The 22,527-nt window shown below is 36.9% G+C and overlaps 1 protein-coding gene across 1 annotated transcript; it reads left to right on the top strand.

The window, feature by feature from the left end:
- Positions 1-194: 194 nt before the first annotated feature.
- On the top strand, positions 195-21,885 carry LOC149796539 (uncharacterized). Its single transcript, XM_089961243.1, has 2 exons — positions 195-5,634; positions 19,791-21,885. Exons 1-2 carry the CDS (start codon positions 210-212, stop codon positions 20,378-20,380), a joined length of 6,015 nt encoding a protein of 2,004 aa, XP_089817369.1. The 5' UTR covers positions 195-209; the 3' UTR covers positions 20,381-21,885.
- Positions 21,886-22,527: the final 642 nt, after the last annotated feature.

The following is a 22,527-nucleotide window of genomic DNA, read 5'->3' on the forward strand; positions in this document are numbered from 1 at the left end:
CTGTTAATATAAGATACATGTGATGTATACTTTCAGGTTTCCGGCGTAAAGAAGGACACACAATTGCGATGTCAGGCAGACTTATATATGTGACATGAACAAGGGGAAAACTAAGTCCACAATAAGATCTGAATATTAGGATTAAAACAAAAACGTGTGTATATTCGAGATCGTATTTTTAAAGCAAGATTATCCCTTAAATAATTGAAATGGGTGATCAGTACCACTACACACTAGAGACAAATAAGGAACCAAGAGAAGAGCGTCTCATGGAGTTGGAAGAGTTCCGGAAACTTTCGCTCACACCGATAGAAACTGATTCGGAATCAGTCAAAGGGTTGGATCTGAGACCGCATGAGAGTTTCTCAGCCCCTCGATTAAAGTGGGACTATAGATATGATTTTGAAGCTAAAAGAGAGGATTCAGATATCCCTTTGAAAACCAGTTCCCTTGATCCTTTACAAGAACCAGATCTTCCTGAACTTGACTTGACTGTGAGTGAAGATATCTTTACAGACGATGATTTGATTGATGTAAGGTCTTTGGACAGCTATACTCCAACATCTGAGGATTCTGATGAAACCTTCAGCGACGGGTCTTTTTCATCGGAACAGCGTGATGAAGGTTCTGATGGATTCATTAGATATGGGCCAGGGTTCACAGAAGAACTGTCTCCACCTCTGCCAGAAACCGCCCCTCCTTTACTCAGATCTCAGCCTCTTTCGTCACAAGAAAATCTATCGACAAATTCATCTCCAACTTTGTCAATACCGCCCGCTCCACCGTTAAAATTCCAGTCCTATGTTATAAAAAGGCAACAATCTGTACCAACCTCTTCGCCACCACCTCCTCCTCTTCCGATAACTTCTCCGCCTCCACTACCCGTGAGGTCTTCTCAGTCACCGACCTCTTCCTATACCTCGTGTGAGGTAGACGTAGAAGACCGTAGTGCTGAGGTAGAGTCAGATGGTTTAGAAAATGAAATTGATGGAGATTACGGGGATATAACAGAGGAAGAAGCGTCTGATGACGAAACAGAAGAAAATGATGAAAACGTGGAAGAGTATGATGAGGGGGAGAGCACCGAGATGGAGGAGAGTAATGACGAGAATAAAAACGAGGACGATAGGTACATGTATGAGGACTATGCCGAGACAGACGAATCTGACACGCCAAGGATCAATATTGACAGTGAGGACAACACATCGGATGAGGAGCATAGAGAAGACAATATAAGTAATAACAGGGGTGTATTTTCCCCCAATACAAGATCCAGGTATAAAACATTGGAAGATTTGTCGTCTGTAGGATTCCAGTCATCGTCAGACGGAGAGGAACAAATAAAAGGCCCAATGTCATCTTACCCGTCCATTGGCGGAATTTATTTCAGGAGAGCTCTATTGACAATGAAAGCAGAGGAGACCGACCCAGAAAAGCAGAAGGAAGTTAATTCAAAACCCCTTATCCGTTCAAACCATGTGCCATCGATGTTGGACACGTCAAAAATAGAGCGATCAAAACTGGTAATCGCAGACCACGATAAAAAACAAGAGGCACTAACAACACCAGTGGGAACCCCTCTTTTGACTCCGCCGCCGATGTTTCGTTCAGAATCGCCAGATAGGTATGGGGAAGATTTAATTGATGAAGAGGAGTCGAACACTACACAAGAGGAAGACACAAGCAACGATGAAGTATTTGACAATTATAGTGATGATAATGAGGAAGAGAATGATGATGATGATGATGATGATGATGACGACGACGACGACGACGATGATGATAATGATAATGACGATGAAATGAGACACATATCACATTCAATGTCTTATCATATTTCTACAGCTAGACAATCGTGGAATCCACCCTATCCAAGATTTCTTGAACCTATTCCAGAATCTCCGCTGGTGACTCCATCCCCAACCCCTTCTTCAATTTCATGCATTTCATCTATATCTGATAGTGACAACCCATTACATATGTTTGGTATGTCTCCAGTTCCAAGACTAGATTTGTCGTCAGTTCAAAAAAATCCGGACGACTCCTGTTCTTCTAGCTCCACAGAAGTGGCATCTGAAAATTCATGTATCGAATCAGACGAAGATACTCTGTCGCTTCATTCAGACTGTGACACTGATCAAATTACTGATTGCGTCAACAATCGGATTATAGCAAGTGAACTCGTCACAACTAATAATAATTGTACACGCTCTTCTGGGGAGTTGCGAGAAGTAGATAATATAAAGGCCGATCTGTACGATGATACAGACAACGTGCAACGTCATCGCGGTGTAAGTTCGTACAATACAAGTGTTAAAACTGAGAAAACGGAGAAAGAAAATTATGTCAAATGTCAGGAAAATTCACAATCTTATAACACATCGGAGTCACCCCCATCACCAAAAGTTAGAAAGGTTAAAATATTGCATCTAGCACGAAAAAATTCTATACGTGATTTGATACCACCGGGGACAGTTAAAGAACTGTCCAAGGTATTCACTATGACTGATAAAGATGGAAAAACGCAAAAGCAGGTGCGTGTTTTAAGAAAACTAAGAACTCGTGAAATCAAAAGTCTCGAGGCTTCTGAACATAAATTTCAAACGTTTCTAACTAATTCAAACTTTGTTAACGTAAGTGACGGGGAGGAGTCCAGCGACTCTTCTGATTTTGAAAACTTTTTCATAGAAAACGACAATAATGTGGATTTTCTTGAACGAAATAAAGAAAGAATGTCGCCAGTGTTTTCAGCCTCGAGTGTGACCCCAGACCCTACTCGGATCGACTATTATCAATCCGATATGGTTCAAGTGACACAAAAGCATAACTCTGAACCCATACATAGTTCCACTCTTTCTAATCCAAATAAATATTTTGAAAGCAACATTGACGCCTCTAAAACTGGCCCCGGTACTAAAACTACGCAGTACGCTTGTAGTACAAGCTGTCATAAAGAACAAGTCAAGCAAAACGATACATTAAATCCTAGACGGTCATGTTTAAAGCAATTCGTGCACAGTGGGGCGAGAAAATATAAACATTTATCACTTGAGGCCGTAGCCATTCAAGGTGATAGCTTCGTTGCACAGGTAGATAAAGTAATAAAGTCTAAATCACAGCTGGTAAGACGAAGTGCAGTTAAGTCGGAGACAAACGATGTTTCACCTGGATTGGGTGGTGACATTCCTACTACGATTACTGGTTCCATACATCAAACAGGGAGCATGCAAAATAGTGACGGAGATAACAAGAAAGAAAATGATGACAGGGCGTTAGAAAGAAACACACCTATTACAATGTACAGAGGCTTGAGGGAGAAAACATTTCCAGAACGCATACCCCTTGGACATTACAAACAACAAAGGTGCGGTGGGGATCACGTGACAAGCTCACTTAATAACATCTACTTATCATGCAGTCCACTTTCGTCAACAACTTCAAGCTGTTCGGATGTTTCCTCTTTATTTGGTTTCAAAAGTGAATCTCGACATTTGCCGGCTGAAGATGAGCTGAGCATTCCCTTCTCAAAGATCTCTGTTGCAAGTGACAGTGACGATTCAGGCATTAAAATGCCAGAACCACCATCTGGTAAAACGCGTGTTTTAAAAAGTTCTAGGACTAAAACATATACGGAAGATGTGAATGGAGAAAAAAGTTCAAAGACGTTTTCGGAGACGTACAATGACGATCAAAATGACATTAACGGCAATTCAATCGATGATGAAGAAATAGCAGCGGTACTTCCAAAGTTAGCAGAATCCGTTGCGAAACTTCAGGATGGAAATGTTGAGGAAATTTTACCGGGGATTACTCAAAGTGTTACAAAACTTAAAGACGGGTCGGGAAACTTAGTGATAACAACTATGACCAGAAAAATTGTAGAAGAGGAGGGCGAAGAAGGGGAGATAGACAGGACGTCAGAATCCTCGGGTAGGTACTCGCCGGTTGGTCAAATAATAGAAGTGGAGGATCTGGAAAAGGGGCAGATATATCTCGTCCAGAACTCCAGAGGGGAACTTTACGTGGTGGAAGACATTTCTAACACCAGTGACGACACCCAGGAGAGTGCCTACTACAGTTCTTCTCGCCAGACATCGGAATCAACAAGCACGAGCAGCAGCAGTCCCAGACTGGGTACGCGAGTGTCCAACCTGAAACAAGTTGGACAGAGTAGTATCGACTATGATACAGCCAATGAGCTAATATCTAACCTCTACAACCAGTCTGGCATCGTCGAGACCGAGGAGCACGAAGATGAAACATGGGAACGGTCTGGCACGTACAGCTGGGACAAAGGTCATCGACAGACAGATAGTCACCCTGGGTACTCTACCAATAAGAAGCGCGAGTCCTACACTACGACCTATGAGTACGAAACCCCAAGCAGTACCCATTCACAAAGTCAAGAACCAGTGCCAATGGCTGGCTTTACATCTGTTGATAAAGTTACGTCTTCGTACGGCATTTCGCAAATGCCTTGGATAGTTGACGGTACCCAAAGTCACCAATTTCACGGATCCATGCCAGGCAGCGTTGACGAAGTGGTGAATATATCAAGCCTACCCGACAACGAAGCCGCCTACACAATAAGCGCACAGAACACTAGCGAAGATAAGGGTATGTACACCTCCAGCTCAGCGAAATACTCGTTCATAACTGAATCAACCATCCTGCCACAACCCACCCTGAACACGGCCACCACAACAGTGTATGCACAACCAGTACCTATGCTGTATAACCTACCGCCAGTATTGGTTCCGGAACCTCAACCACAATTCAAGCTTGTTAAGTTCGACATGATTCCTACCCCTGCAGTAGAAGAACATTACACTACAAAACTTGATATACCAGCCACGGGAAACAAAAATGTTGCGACCGATCGCCCTATCTTCAAAACAGTTGCAGTCATACAGACTCCTGAGAAACGAAAACCAACAGAGGTCATCGATACCAAAAAATATAAAATTTTAAATTCGAAAGCGACGGAGGCTGATGAGGTGAATGAATCGCATATGACTTTTGACGAAGTTGACACCAAGTATATGACGCAAAGTTACGAATCTCTGGTCAAAAGTACTCCCACTGCCGAAAAGCAATCTTTTGTTTTGAGAAACGGCAGTCAAAGTTTGGTGTCATCCACACCAAAATATCGTTCAGAGAAACAAATGGAAGTGAAGAAAAATCTTGACCAAGTGCATAAAACTCAGATTGATATCAAAAGAGAAATGGCAAAATCGAAAGCCCATACAGATTCAGAAACATACGAATACAGCTTAAAAGAAAAGACGCACGCCAAGGTCAGTGGTGGTGGTGGTGATCATGGTGTTGAAGGAATTCTCGCTGGTGGCTTTCCAAACGACACCGGTGACTCGGATATACGGGTAATTCGGGGTAGCTACCTAATTAGGAACAACATGGACGAGATTGACGGTGAATTTGATGACAATATTAATGTATTCGACAATGATTTCACTTTAAACAAGGAGAATCCGCTGTACCAGAGTGACGAAGATATATACAAGAAATACGAATCTGAGAGGGAGGAGATGGAGCGGAAGCAAGCCGAATTCCAGAAAAGCGTCAGCCAGGACATAACGTACGAGACTGTGGATAAATTCACAAAGTCAAGACAAGGTAGTATTATTTACTCTCTCTCTCTCTCTCTTTCTCTCTCTCTCTCTCTCAATACATACCCCATATCCGAGACTCATTTTGTTTTTGTAATTAAAATCTGTTTTGGAAATTGACGTTTCTTAAAAAATTAAGAGGAACTGTGCAAGCATAAGTTTCTCTCAAATATCAGGTGACGTTTGTGACAAACGAAAATGTTTCCTATTTTATTTCTCTCTGTATGTCGATTAACGTTACGAGAGAGAGAGAGAGAGAGAGAGAGAGAGAGAGATATTAGTCACTATCAATATCATTTTTATATACTGCCAGTCAGAAAGAAGAAAACTTAAAATAGAAGTAGCCAAATACTTAAAACCATTATAACTAAATGTCTATATAAACAAGTTATGGTTCCATTGATATAGGAACTACAATATTTTAGTCTCCCCTATTAGATTTGTCTTTATATCTGCACATAAAATGAATACGCAAGCCTCTGCTGCTTCATCTGCTGAAATAAAGATAGGAGAGAGAGAGAGAGAGAGATAGATAGACAGAGAGAGAGAGACACAGAGAGAGAGAGAGAGAGAGAGAGAGAGAGAGTATACACCTGTGCCACACCTGCATTTGTAAGATGACTAGTATAGTAGCGTAATATACTACCATAATATCTTTTTCGATTATTTTTCACGTGTCCATTAATGAAGTCAAATCTAATTGCATACCTTGCTTAACATAAGCTGTATCTCAATGACATGTTGAGACCTTAGTCATTTTACTTGAAACATTCGGAATTACTCTTACATGTTTTACATTCTAAACCCATTCAAGCCATTTACCGGGGCATATTCATTATCGCCTGTCTATCATTCTGCTTGAACGAATATTAAGTAACATATACGAATACGCCCTAAATCGAACCTATCCTATCATGCAATCTAAATGTACACAGAAACGTTGCAAAACTTAGATAAAACAGTGAAAATATCCCAGATTTTAGTTGTATTATTATATTTATTGTAACGTTATATTGATAACAAATGAATATAAGTCATCTTAACTAGATTCAAGACTGAGTATTTTACTGAGTAATAAAAAAGCCACAATGCGGCAGGTGTAGACTGCGGAATGTGGTTTAAGGGATGGTATAAATACACAAAAAATTCGCCAGTGGACCACAACAAACGTACATACATATGAACACCTAAATTCCATATCTGTATATTCAATAATCAACAAGCAGCATAAACCCACAGTAAATTCATTAGGTTAAGAACATTATCAAAACTGTATCATTTTAAACTAATATTTCAAAAATCTTTTGAGGTTATGATTACACCGATTACAACAACACAAATAAGGTCCATCTCTTTGTACTATCATGATCTCTGTAATGAACATATTGACTTTCAGTATATAATCTATCTACCTTTAGTCACCATAGAAGTAATGATGGATAGAATTTCAATGTAATAAGAGAGACTGTTTTTAATAAGCGTCCAGCTTTTTACTAAAGCCCCAGATATTGGATTGTTTTATATTATATATGAAGGTGTTTCTTTAAATAGATATTGTTTAAACTAGGCTAGGACTGGCAAGTTGGACATGTTTATTTGCTGTATGGTCACAGTACTAGTAAAGACTCTATGTTTATTAGTCGTATGGTTACAGTACTAGTGAAGGCTATGTTTATTGGTCGTATGGTCACAGTACTAGTGTAGACTATGTTTATTGGTCATATTGTCACAGTACTAGTGAAGACTATGTTTATTGGTCATATTGTCACAGTACTAGTGAAGACTCTATGTTTATTGGTAATATTGACATGCTACTAGTGAAGACTATGATTATTAGTCGTATGGTCACAGTGCTAGTGAAGACTATGTTTATTGGTCATGTTGGAAATTATTAACGTTTTCAAGGTAATTAGTTTTTGCGTCACCCCCTCCCACCCATCTCCACAAAGCAAGGATAAGTCCATTGATATATTAACCCCTCGAACTAAATACTAAATCTAAAAAGAATTTGTCTTGTATCTGTATCCTGTATGGCGTGTAACAGCAAAACTTTTGAACTTCTTAGGTATCTGATTTCAAATTGAAAGAAAACCCCCATAGTGCGTACCTATAATCATTGAGGAATAACCCAATGCCTTTATTTATTTATATATATATATATATATATATATATATATATATATATATATATATATATATATATATATATATATATATATATATATATATATATATATATTTCAGATTGTTAATCTGTGACCTGTCATGCATAGACCATTACATTCGCCTTTCTCTTCCTTTGACATTCGTACTAATGTCACCTGGGTTAAACTCACAGAGCGGTCGAAACCTATTCTCAACTGGGCCACCAAATATTCATAATCTCTGACTAGCCACAAAATGTAACCGGTTGGAAGCCAAAGTCTAACTGTCGCGATGGTGAACCGAACCCATTTCTCATGTCTCTTACGTGTCTCAAACATACCACAAGGCTAAAAGATGTGGACCAGCACGGCTGGTTAGAAAGCGATATCGTACATCTATGTTGCTACACATATATACGTACATCCATCCATCCATCCATACATCCATACATACATACGCACACACGTACACACACACACGAAAGCATACCAGTATATATATATATATATATATATATATATATATATATATATATATATATATATATATATATATATATATATATAATGTGAAAAAAAATATCGAATACAGTTAATTTTTGACAAAAAGCCTTCTACATCCTAGAGTGACAATTTCTCTATTATTATTATTATTATTATTATTAAGTGTCCTGATCAGGAGATGATTTTATTATGAAGGATATATTTGCCTTTTAGTATACAAGCAAATGTGGTTGCTACGTGGGAGTGGTTTGTATTCAGGTGTGGTACATACTTCCCAGCCAATAATCCTTAATAGACGTCATGCTAAATATTTAATTTACGTAATCGAAGTAAAATGTAATATATATTCTTATCTCTGGTGAAATGTGTTGTTTTCCATACATTACGAGATAAGACACCCAAATTAAAATGTATTAAAATTTATCATAACTTGATCTGACATCGAGTTCACTAAAACCCAGATTTGCCTTTCTCGATAACGTGCAGACAAATATATGTATTGATAGATGTTTGCTGAATATGCAAGATCAAATTTAAAAGCGAATAGTAAATTAGCTGGATTATGCAATATATATATATATATAACTAACCGTGTAGGCCCTGAGTTTTCGCGTGCATTTTGCGACGATACATGTGGCCTGGAGATCATGAGAAAACACAAAAAACTAGGTTGAGTCTGAAATTGAATTTCTACTATCAGCCTATCATAAACGAACTTTCAAAAGTAACATTATTTGTAATTGGCCAAAACAAAGAGTTTATAATTTCTGTTTGTGCCCTATACATGGCGACGGAATTTATTAGCTGACAGATAAGAAAACTGCGTTTACTCTGTTATCGTTCCACTCGCTTCATTAGAAGTTGTAAAATGTTAATGTAGTATGTAGTGAAAGAGGCAATACATCAAGTGCAGTCGTAGTCCGGTAAATCAGCCCGCCCCCCCCCCCTCCATATCCGCCCTGATACCCGATAGAATATGTGCGGGTCTGCTATCACCTGTTATTTAGATATTGCTGCATACAATTCTGCCCGGAATACATGCGGCCACATTACATAGGGTTGTGTTATTCCACGTGGATTTACAAGTAGTGAAACGTATGATTTGATACGGAAAGATTTTGTGCATATCGTTAATAGGACCCTTAGAACGCATTCAGCCCAAAAGATGAGAAATACAATTCGTCGATTTTATGAATCGGTGATATCAGACCCACATATATTCCACCAGTATGAACACAAATTCGGGGGCGTATGTTTGTTTTTTAATCTGAGTAGGGCAGTCGATACATTGGCTAGATAAGAAATAGCATGAGATTTAGTTGTATCCATAGAAGGTCGTGTATATATATATATATATATATATATATATATATATATATATATATATATATATATATATATATATATATGAACGAAATTAATTAATTATCAATCTTTTCTATAGCAAAACGTTTAATTTGCTTAAAGTTCTAAAAACATCAATAACAAATTTGATATAAACGAGTTTGAACTTCAAACATAACATTTAAGTTAAGCCAGCAAAGAGAAATAAAATCGGCTTTAAAACAAAATAAAAACGGAAATTCTTTCCCATAAAAGGTTGAGTACAACCAAAGTTGTCGCGATGCCGCCTCCGTTATCGGTACGTACCTCTAGATAGATTGAATGAATGACTAAATGACTGGTGTATAGATGGATGTTTAATGGTAGATCAACACATGGCAGGTTATGTCGTGTCGAGACCAGTGAAGATATGTGCCTTGTGCAGAGTGGCCCTCCTCATCAGAACAGGATTTATCTCCCTTCAGGTTGCAAGCCGTTCACGCCGTCTATTCTGGACCACCACGGTTCCTCCAAAGTAATTAATCTAGGAAACGTTAAAGCACAGGAATTATTATTCGCTTTGACATGTACACTTCCTTTTGTGTCTTATGAAATGCAAGTTTGGAGACTATGATATGTTTCATACATGATATGAGGCCGGGATTTGTAGAATTCAATTATTTACAAATGATTAAGACGATTTTATGCAAGGTGATGTCGTCCAATGCATTTGAGGCCTTCAGAGGAGGCAGGGAAAGTAGCATGGTGTTTTAATGGCAGGCCTTTGTGTACCCACATGCGGTACTGCATCTAATAGGGCGGATTTGGGCCATAACGAGCAAAATTGGTTGTAGAGAAGGGGGAGGGGCAAGGTGGCGCACTATTTCTTTTACGGAACGTGAAGGGAGATGAGAGATTTCCGTACCCATGTCCTGTTAAAACATCTATACCAAAGATTTTACCCCAATCAGTCCGCCATACATTTATCTGCATGCTGTTACCACTCGATACCATCAGAATCGTGTTTATAAACATCTTACAAGTTCAAGACGCATTCATGTGCCATAACGTAAACAAAAATCAAGGCAGGTATGCAAAACAGTCCTGGCAAGTTTCATCCCTTTACATTCAGTATGTACCATAGACCCCAACACACACACACACACACACACACACACACACACCGAATCCCGCCCGTTGTGAACCCTATGAATATGGGGTGAATGCAATTTGGATAGATAGATAGATAGATAGATAGATAGATAGATAGATAGATAGATAGATAGATACGTATTGTTAAAATTAATAATTACTCAGTATCGAATATACATTTTTGAATGAGATATGTTTGGTCCAATATATTTTGCAGATCTGTTTGCAGTGTATACATAACTTAACGCATCATGTTTCCCAGTTGCGTAAATAAGTATCAGGTCGTTGACAAGAAAGGGTCACGTGGGCGGCAATCAATTAACTTCAAACCCTGTACTAGTCGTGTCTTTAATGTTTGAGGGGAAAATATGTACAGGAGAGCACTGCATGCCTAGTGCACAGACGAACACCTTTAATGATGACTTCAAATTAACTGACGTTTGATTAATATGTCCGACAAAATAGTATTGTCCATTATCCCTTGAGAAACTAAACATTTCACTACTACTTTTAAAGAAGGTTTGATCTTACCTGAGAGTCGATGTGATTTTTCTTGGGCGTGTTAAGTTACTATAGGCAATGAGAAGGTGCTGTCCATAATTTATAAAGCTGTTTTTTGATAGGTGTATTCTTATTCAAAGACAGTGTGCATATACCGTACATATTCCATATTTGCTTTTATTACTTACATATTTAATCCTACATACATGTTCTAGCATTTGATGCCGCTGTTCAGACCATATTTTCATATCGCACACCGAGACTGAAACAACCGTATCTTCTCGTTTATAAGTCAAATCTGCCATCGGATCACGCGCCTGCAGATCTGGATCTGTGCAGTTTGTTAGGCGTAATCAGTAGAAAAACAACATAGACTCTGATCTGCAGGCGCATTATGCTACGGTAGATTAATATCTTTGTTGTTTGCAGCTTGAGTCGTCTTGTTAGCGAGTAAGGACGGTATTTAAGTGTTTTTAATCATGCCCACGTATCAATGCATCCAGATTATATATATATATATATCATTCCTCATCGGTGTGTTTTAAATTCCTTTCACACTTTAAAGCGATAAATATTTGTAAAAAGGAAACGACTGGTGATATGACAAATACAGCCTCATTTGGATTTGTTTCCCAGTTAGGGAATATGGAGCAATGGGCCCCGGGAAGCCGAGTGGTCTAAGGCGCTCGACCTTACAGATCACTCACATCTCACCTCAATTTGCATGGGTTCGAGTCTCAACTCGATCAACGTGGATATATGAGATAGCTTGCCAGTAGCTTCTCGGGTTCTTCCGCCTCAAATATAAAGGCCACTGCCTATCATGTACTGAAATATGGCGTTAATCCCCACGATATAAAACAAACTGAATATGGCGCATGAATATGTCTCAGCCTGATGGCCTCGACATATCTGTACGCCTTCTGGACTGTTTTGTTTCTCACAGATTCGAAAAAAGCACATACAGCTTTGTACGTATGCACAGCCAACTTCAATCAAAATAGTCAGAGATATGCCAGCAAACACTGCGCACGTGCTTGCAGATTACGTTCTACGTGGTGTGTTCTGCTGCTAATGTCAAGCAAATAACATAAAAACACAATCTTCAAACGCATAATGCGCGAGTTGTGCATAATTTAATTATTGCAGGGCCGGATTAAGGCCTTTGGGGGCCCTGGGCACAGTCAACATTGGACCTATAGCATTCATGTCTTGTCCTTAGATATGGTTACAGTACTATTAGCAACACTGTGAAATCAGACGATAATATACGGGGCCCTTGAGCTTCGGGGGCCCTGTGCACGTTGCCAACTTTGCCGTATGGATAATCCGGCCCTGGATTATTGTGCTTAAAATATATCGATATCTGGTGTATGTGTTTTGTCTGGTTCTGTCAGAAGCTTGTCTGTGTCACAAACATGGAGAATTATCACAACTCTTGGAAGACTGATTGATGGGCATTTACAAATTATGGGGGTGCAGCTAACTTTAATTGTGGTTTAGAGACAACATTTAATAGTTCAAAAGAGCAATTTGAACAAATTCCTGGATGATTCAGCAAAGTTGTAACTAGCCACGTTGGTTCACAAGTATTTGGGTTCAAGCTGAAAAGTAACCGACAATCTCACAGTCATGTAACGATTATACTGTATATATGAGCTAATGAGATTTGCTTTAAAAATGAAACTAAATAAGCATGCATGTGTATGGAGAGAGAAAGGCTGAATGTAAAGAAATTGTATCTTAAGCTGAAATTAATGATTGATATAGGGTATAGTTTCTTATCTTTTTCAGTTTTACTGACTCGTCACGTTTCGAAAACCGCATGATCTGATGCATGCATGGAGGAAAGTTTTCATCCTTAAAGTAGTTTTTTTTTTTTTTTTTTTATGAAAGATTTGCAAGAAAACTGGCAGTCACAAAAGTTTCCGTGCAAAAAATTGTGCACAGCGTCTGACCGCTCCTGTGGCTCAGTGGTTAGAGCGTTCGCCATTAGGCCATCTGAACGGTCGACGCTGTTTGACTCTAGAACTAAGTTTTGTAGTGGGTATGATGCGGTTAGGGTCTGTTATGAGAAATATGAAGAAGATGCAACGGATTCTAGAATTGTTCGTAAATCTCTGATTATTTAAATATTGATTCCCTATTTTAATTTGATTACACCGCTGCTGATTTTGCTCGAAGACAGGGTGGAGAGATATATAGAATCCACTTAAGGGGTAGAGGTTCGGCAAAATCACAACAATAAATCTTTTGTAAACAATTCGCGAGCAAAGAAAGAGGACGGATTTGCCAGCTTATAAATGGTTTACCTTGTCGTACGTAGCACGCGATGGTGCAGTGGTAAGACTGTCGTCAGACTCGCAACCTGCAGGATACTATTTCGCATACTACTATCTTAGCTTGTATCGGCTGCCGTGGTGTGTCCCTGGGCAAGACACTTTACATCAATTGTCTTGGCGCGATGTAACATATGCATGTTGCTGTGACGGAAATACCATAGACAAACAAAAATAACCACCTGTTACCTTACATCAGAGTGATGCAGAAAAGACTCTGATATCCTTGCTAAAAAATTCCTCTTCTTTAGGGTGTAACCAGTTTGCTAGTCACCTTTAGGCAAAGTGACAATACCAGGTAAGAATAGTGTGAAAAAATTCTAACCAGGGGCAAACTGGTGTGGCAAGCTCTTCATCTTTATTTTCGTTCATCTTTCCCCCGGCCATGCTGTTGCCTTATACGTATTACCGTATGATAGGTGATTTTGTTTTTATTGGCCAGGACAAACGACAGATGATGGCAACCAGGGGCTAGAGACACCTGGCGCCATATTCACAGTCCCATGCAAAAAAAAAATTAGGATTGAAATATTTAATTCAATTAGTGTCTTGGAGTTCGCCAATCGCTACAGGAGATTACAAGTCCTACTCAAGCATTCGAATCCGACCTTGATATTATTTCATATCTATACATTTTTCTGTTGACATTTTTATCAGGAATGTATGTTCCTCTGTCTTACCCGTTTTACAAACATTTAATAGAAATATTCCTTAAAGCATGTACACTAATATGATGGTAATACACAAAAGGTAGCAACGAAATAAATGCTGCAGGATATATATATATATATATATATATATATATATATATATATATATATATATATATATATATATATATATATATATATATATATGTGTGTGTGTGTGTGTGTGTGTGTGTGTGTTTGTGTGTGTTTGTGTGACTTAGCTAATGATAATAATAATAATACCTACCTATGTATTCTCAAACCCAAATCAAGTATCGTTTCATATATAAAATTAAACAAAATTCTATACTCGGTCAGCATAGCCCTAGGTGTACACATTTCCTTTTTCTGCACTAATGCTTTGCCAGTGGTGATATAAGGATGATGCCTTTTATTTAATGTTTAAACCAGTGCAAATATTTTAAACATGTAAGCGGACTTATTATTTCGGCATTTCGTACATTGCATCAATAACAGTAACACAGAACACACACCCGGCGAAAAAATTGCACAGGACATAAAACGAACAAGCACACATAATGGCGGGGGGGGGGGGGGGGGAGGGGGGCTAACATAAAATATGGAAGCTGATAACATGTTTATGATTTATAAGACAATTCTCGATAATATTTTCAAATTAAGAAATACTCATCAGGTATTTTTCCTTGAAAAATATTCCTCATTAGAATCTATGGAACTTTATTTGCCCTTCCTACCTACAATCTTGACCAAGTAAAGGTATACATCTGACCATAACGAAAACACTGCACACTGCTAAAGAGATTGTCTGTCCGTCTGATTGTGATATAAACTAATATTTATTGAGATCGTTCTGGTTTGACCAGAAATTTATATAGTGAATAAATGAACCGTCTGAAGTCCAGTATAGTTTGACCACACCGATTTACAGATGGTGTGTTAAATACATCCACTGACCATGAAACAAACATAAAAAGTATGAATATTAGTTTCGGCTTCACTTTATGCATCGTTTTTACGTAATTATATATATATATATATATATATATATATATATATATATATATATATATATATATATATATATATATATATATATATATATATATTAGAACGTTTTTTTTATTTATTTGCGCGTATATTGTCATTTCTTGCTTGTGACTATTTTATCCCTTATTTCAAACTACCGGTTAAATCACATATACTAAATTATTTTCAGTGGTATGACTGTTAATTTCATAGAATTAGAAGCTATTTTTTAACATTAAAAAACTGTATACTAGCGGCTTACACTTTGTTTTATATACAAAAGTTGTACACTATCAGCTACAGAGCTCCAGTTTTATTTGCACATTCAAAAGAATTGTATACCAGTATCTAGATTTTATTTACTCCTCATTCAGCAAAATACTATACTAGAAGCTACAGTCTCTTTTACACATTTAGCAAAATTGTACACTAGAAGCTACAGCCTCTTTTTATATATAGAACAAAATTGTACACTAGATCATACAATTTTGTTTTACACATTCAACAAAACTGTACACTAGAAGCTAAAGTCTCTTTTACACATTCAACGAAATTAAACACTATAATACAGTCTTTGTAAACATTCAACAAAATTGTACACTAGAAGCTATGGTCTCATTTTTATACATTCAACGACGTTGTACACTATATGATAGTCTTTTTTTTGCACATTCAACAACATTGTACACTATATGATACAGTCTTTTTACACATTCAGCAAAATTATACACTAGATGATAGTTTTTTTCTTCTTAATGCATTCAACAAAATCGTATCCTAAACTATATTTTCTTCATAATAATAATAGTAATAATAATAATAATGAGGACTTTGTATAGCTCCTAATCTTTAGAAGCTCTAAGCGCTTTACAACTTTAGACAACACCTATAAGATAAGAAACATAATAATATTACTACAAAAACAAACAACATGAAATTAGAAAAACATTAAAGAAAAACATGCTGAGAATATTTCAGGTAGGAAACATTATTATGTCTTTAAGTTTGTTCTTGCTGTCGAAATAAGTGAGTTTTGAGAGCCCTCTTGAATGTGATCACTGTGTCTTTGTGTCTAAGTTCAGGGGGCAATTCATTCCACGTTGCTGGGCCCTGGTATGCAAAAGAACGCTGTCCATATGACTTTGTTTTCATATTTGGAATAATGAGTATACGATTGTCAGAATAATGAGTATACGATTGTCAGAATAATGAGTATACGATTGTCATGAGTGACCTTTATATGTCCATATATTCAGATTGTACTTAGATGCTATTGGAATAACTAAAAATGTCTATTTACACAACTGTAACAACACACTCAAGAATAAAATTTTATCTGTGTCACCGAATTTGATTTACGGAAATAAAATCTAACTCCGTTTAATTTTTAGCATATGGGGGTGGCGGTGACTGCCAATCATTGCATTTAAAACACACACACACATACACACATACATACATGCATACATACATGTACGTACGTACGTACGTATATATATATATATATATATATATATATATATATATATATATATATATATATATATATATATATATATATATATATATATATATATTTTTTTTTTTTTCTGCTATTAAGAACTTTATAAATATAAGTAGCTAAATGATTTGGGATATTAATATGCTGTAGAAATTTAAACATTTGTTTTATCTCTTTCTGAAATAATGTTCTATATATTTGGCTCTTATGTATTTATACAATAAGCATTCAATGGCAAAATGATATTCGTCTTCAAGGAGGCTACAAACAAAACAAAGTCAATCACAAATTTGTTTGTACGGTATCGCCCAGCAACCAGCTTCATCTTCGAATCTGTGAGAGCATATTTCACATTTAACCTTTGCAGTTATATATACTTCAAAAACAGAGGCTATACTTGAATTAAAGTATTGTTCCGAAATAATGTTCGACTACTGTTCTTTAGCCGATGCATCTTATTTTGGATTAAAAGTTTCCGATAACCCTAATATAAAAGTATTTGTTTCTAGTACAAATATCGGTTCTTTAGCATATTATGTCAATGCTGACTGTTTAGATAGAAGAATCACCAGACGTTATAATAAATCACACACACACACACACACACACCCACACACACACACACACACATATATATATATACACTCACATACACACACATACTGATTAACAGCGTAAAGCGAAGTAGGTTTTGTCCTTGTGTAAGTTGGAGTTAGATGGGAGAAGTATGACTTAGCGTATATTCGATTTTCCGAATTAGCATTTATATCAAAATGCAAATGATATCCCCTGCAGTAAACCTAAGTACCCACTGTTCGAAACGTTCTCACTTCGTCACATACCGAAGGATGTCAACCATCCAGTATACAGTATCGATTTACCCAGGCTATAAAGGAAGGTCTTACACGATAGTGTGTTTGTGAAATAGTTTCTTTTCTGATCATCTCCTGATAAATCATTGCTATTATCAGCTCATGCGTTATCTATTCTGTGACCTTTGAGAGATACAAGAATTTTTGTTACACTGGTTTTATTAGTGTGATTTGTATCGATTTAAGTTGATTCCACTGGTGTTAATGTATCTATTTTCGCTATGAGTTTATTCCGCATTTTTTTCTTATTTCACATTCTTCATTTTCTACGATGAAATGCAATAGGTTCTACTTCCACAAAATCCACTTTCATTACTAGACTATTTTCTGTTCGAAATTTCCAGACAGCGAGTCCGATTTAGGTATGTACACTTATTTCTGTCTACCACCATTGCTTTTATTGAAATTTGTTGGTGTTGTTTAAAGTTTACCGCAGACACGGAACGTACTAGGACTGAATATGAGTCTCCATTAACAGATCTTTCATTGTGTCAAGATTGAATATTCAAGGAACTTTCATAAAATGCAGTTTTTATTGTCATGATTTAAATTTTATTCTCAGTAAAAGTAGACTGGTAGTACGTGAATAATACAGCATTTCACACTGTAGAAAAATATTAGGAATCCATCCTATATGTAACGCATTTTATGCAGTTGTAGTTACTTCGATAAGTACAATACATTTATCATTCATGTGTAATTCTGAGTGTCAATCAAATTTTTGATGTGTAATTCTCTAGCTTGATTATTGTTTGATCTTGATAATTAAGTAAAACGCTAGTGGGGCTTCAGAGACTTCTGACCTCCTCTTGCAGTTCGAACCCAGTACCTCTCCGTTCCTTGGATATGCAACAATACATTCATCTCTGCAAAGGTTGTGATGGTGTGGTTCAAAACGACACATGTATTTCTCTCATTTCTTCTGATAGCGACCGTCAATAATGAAAATCTAACAAAACGACAACAAGCAACATCACAAGAACAACTTAATAACATCAACAGCTTACATAAAATTATAATCCATCGTGAACACTGCTCCATATTGTCTTTGTTTTGAGCTATCTTAGTCGTCGTCCGAATATATAGATATTGTATCTCGAACCTAATGTAGTTAAATATATTTACTACGGCATAGCGTATGGCGTGCATGAGTGTGTGTGTGTGTGTGTGTGTGTGTGTGAGAGAGAGAGAGAGAGAGAGAGAGAGAGAGAGAGAGATCTGGATTTTTAACGTAGCTGTAATAATTTTTATGTCATTTCGCTACGATGTCTGCAGTAGGACAGTTTATAGTGACTTTTTGCACTAGGGCAACATCATGCACAAGACATCAGGTCGACCAGTTTAACATTAGCCTCTTAATGCTGAGCGCCAAACAAGGTGGCTGTTAGTACCCATTTTTATAGGTCTTTTGTATCACACAGCCATGGTTCGAACCCGTGACCTACCACATCCAAGGCGGAGCGGTCGCGTAAGGCGTAGTTGCATTCTGTATCATACATTGATGTTTATTTAAAATGAGACTAATTCTCGTACGAAAATGATGCGAGGAAATTTAATATTTACAAACAATATAGTACAACGTATGCATTATAATGAAGTCTTTCAGTGCATGATACTCCCCCCCCCCAGAAAGCGGGCTCATGAGTATCGAATAAGACCGATGTGCACTCCTGCTTGTGCCCATTGATAATGACTCATCTCATAAGATCTTGAACTTTTAAAAAAATGTGGTTAAATTTACCAATTGTTAGTTTCTTATATTTGTATGGCTTTCTTGTGCTTACCAAACTTGTTAAACTCTATACATGTTGATGACACACAGATATTTAATGCATGATAACTAATACACAGCAAGAAGTTCAAAGATATATCTGTGTCACTGATGTATTTGCCTTTTTCTCTCATAAATAATTTTAAAAGTTCAATTAACTATTCCATTTAGAAGGACAAAATATGTACGCTTTACGCAAGTCCGGAAAAACTCTGTTCTTTCAGTTTGGCGAAAAGTTTGAGGTGCTCCGAAAGACATCGCTTGATTGCTTCATGATTCTTAGGTGCACATGCACTCATATGTTCTAACGCAACCTGATGAAAATAAGTGGCTTAACTATACAATTTAATTCTTTTCAGTAACAAGAGAACCTGAAAAACCCAAGCAGAGTCTGAGTCAGCTTCTTTTGTCAAAGCTGTCAACGATTGAATCCAAAGATATCAGACAAACCATCGACGTCAAACATCACCACGAGGATATTTATGGTGACCCACGTCTGGAACATGCAGACGGAAGTTCTTATGGTGGTACACTAGATGCAACCAAAAATTTCGATACTGTTGGCGAGAAGGTTGATCTTATGTTGAAAGGTGGAAAGGCGTACATTACTGTTAAAGTGACTGCAGAGAGGATCGTGCCAATTGATCTTGAGTTTAATGTTTGGAGAAAGAATCAAGCGATTGTTACCCGAGTTACCGAGATAGACCTTCTTGCAACGGAACAACGCAGACGAATATACCATCAAGTGATGGAGTCTTCTGATTGTGGCCAAACGGGGTCCCATTACAGGGAAGCAAATGAGACTGTATTAACTGGAAAACAGACACTAGATCTTTTCTCACAGATTTTGGACGCTACGGATGGCCAGGGAGATAAAGAAGACATTACAGTTCGAACAAAGCAAACCAAAACATCACATCCGGTCATGAATATGGATATTTTATACTAATTCAATTCTCAAGATGGAAAGAAGTTAATAACGGTTCATGCTTGGACTGAGGAAAGGTTACTTTCGAATGTAATGCAAAACATTCTTTTTTGCAATCCTTGAGAGGGTAACTTAAGATAAAACATAGAATTTTATGCTAATGAACTTTTTCTGGCTTGAGCATTCTGACTTTCTATGAAAGAAATCACATGTTGTTGGAGTGTCTAAACTGACGAATCAGTTTTGATGGGTATCTGTGCAATTCATCTACACATATTAGGCTGACTGGCATGAACGTCTTTATTTGCATATATTCTTTATTTCTGTTCTAACTGTGTTTATAGTATAGTGTATATTTGGAACTATCGCTCCAGTGACTTGTTACCGATATTATAGAGATACACAGGAGAACGAATTAGTGTATATTTGTAAATTATTTTGTGGGAATTACTTTTGTACTACATGTATCAAATATGTATTGCTTTATGTACAGAACAGTTATTGCTCCACAAAAATGCAAGACAGCCAGTTCCGTTGCTTTTCCTTCAAAATCTGTTGAGGCCAGTTTAATATATTGTTTGACAGTACCTGATTACGTTGCATTTTATTATCCTTCAGAATGTAAACATATTTTGCTTTTAAAAAAAGAGCACTGAAGAGTAGATGCGGAGAATGAGGCCTTGAAAAAAACTGCGTATATTAAATAGACATGTGTGTTCAGAAACACTGGGGCCTTGGGAAAATGTATATTCAGATAAACGTGTGCTCAGAAACACGTAGCTAGAGAGGGGTGAATGTGGCCTTGAAGCAATTGTATTTCGACATGCTGTTTGCTAATCATTTATGCTAAGTCTTTAGTTGATGTTCAAAATGAACTCGTTATCTGTCAAATGATATTACGTAACGTTTTACTTGTAGATGAATTCTGATGTATGATATTAACCCCTTATATCTAATGAGTCCTACATAACTATATATTATGCATGAAGAACAACGGATTCACATCCCCTTATGCTGCTGTTATTACGTGCCAAGTTTACGAATATTTTGTATATGAAGCCTACATGACGCTTAGAATAAAAATATTGAAAACAGTTGTATTATAACGCATTGGGATACATATATATTACGGGTCTTTCTGCATGTGCGGCTGATAAAATGGAAACTTCAGGTTCCGTATATTTTAGACTTTTTAACCACGTGTTCATTTCAAGCATGTTTCGTTAGGACCATGCAAGAGAGCAAGGAACTAAACAGCATGTGGAAATGGGAAACGGCGTAAGGACATCAAATTATACATATAAGTGGTCCAGTGCATCTAGCCAATTCTCGCAACAGACGAGACTTTACGAGCAGCGTCTTTTGATGAATGCCCTAATAATACTTAAAACACACTGTGAAATGGTTGCAAATACATCAAAAGAACACACTAATGTGAAATGAAAGATGTAGATTTATTGCTTGTTACACTTTTTTTTGGCAATTTGTTTGACAAATAAGACTCATTAAACTTCTTTCATTTTTAATTTCTTAAAAGTGATTTTAGATGCTAAGATTTTTCATTATATTCAAACAACCCTGACGCAGAAAATTACCAACATCTGAAATGTTTTTATATGGAAACCATTTACCTTGTACCAATAACGTATTTATTTTAGGATCTGAAACGTTTTAGAAATATTTAAACAAAAAAATCGTCGCAATTATTGACTTCTTAAAGAATTTGATACAGGTTTCTGTATGTATTTTGCTTGACAGGTTTTAAAGCTGGTTTAGAGAGCAGCTGATTAGATTGGGGTTTATTTGTGTGTGTGTGTGTGTGTGTGCGTGTGCGTGTAGGTGCATGTACTACCTTGTGGGCAAAGTTTTGATAACTAATAAATTTAAAAAGAAATTGTAATTTTCTTATTATTTGAATATGGACTACAAATTTAAAGTTTCTTTTTATACCAATAGCTACGTTATAATGTAGAGAAGCGTTCACACATAACTATTTTTATTGCCAGTAATTGGAACGAAAGGAATTTTTTTTTAAATGTTAGCTGTGCCAAACTGACGCCATTGATAAACAGACGTAATACTTTTGAAGATATGGATAAACATTAATACGTATGATCTGAATGAGGAATAATAAATCGGTGGTGAGTGTTACATATTTTGGCAAATTC

Source organism: Sinohyriopsis cumingii, chromosome 6 (assembly GCF_028554795.1).
Source record: "Sinohyriopsis cumingii isolate HCF-2022 chromosome 6, ASM2855479v2, whole genome shotgun sequence".
Classification (NCBI taxonomy): domain Eukaryota; kingdom Metazoa; phylum Mollusca; class Bivalvia; order Unionida; family Unionidae; genus Sinohyriopsis; species Sinohyriopsis cumingii.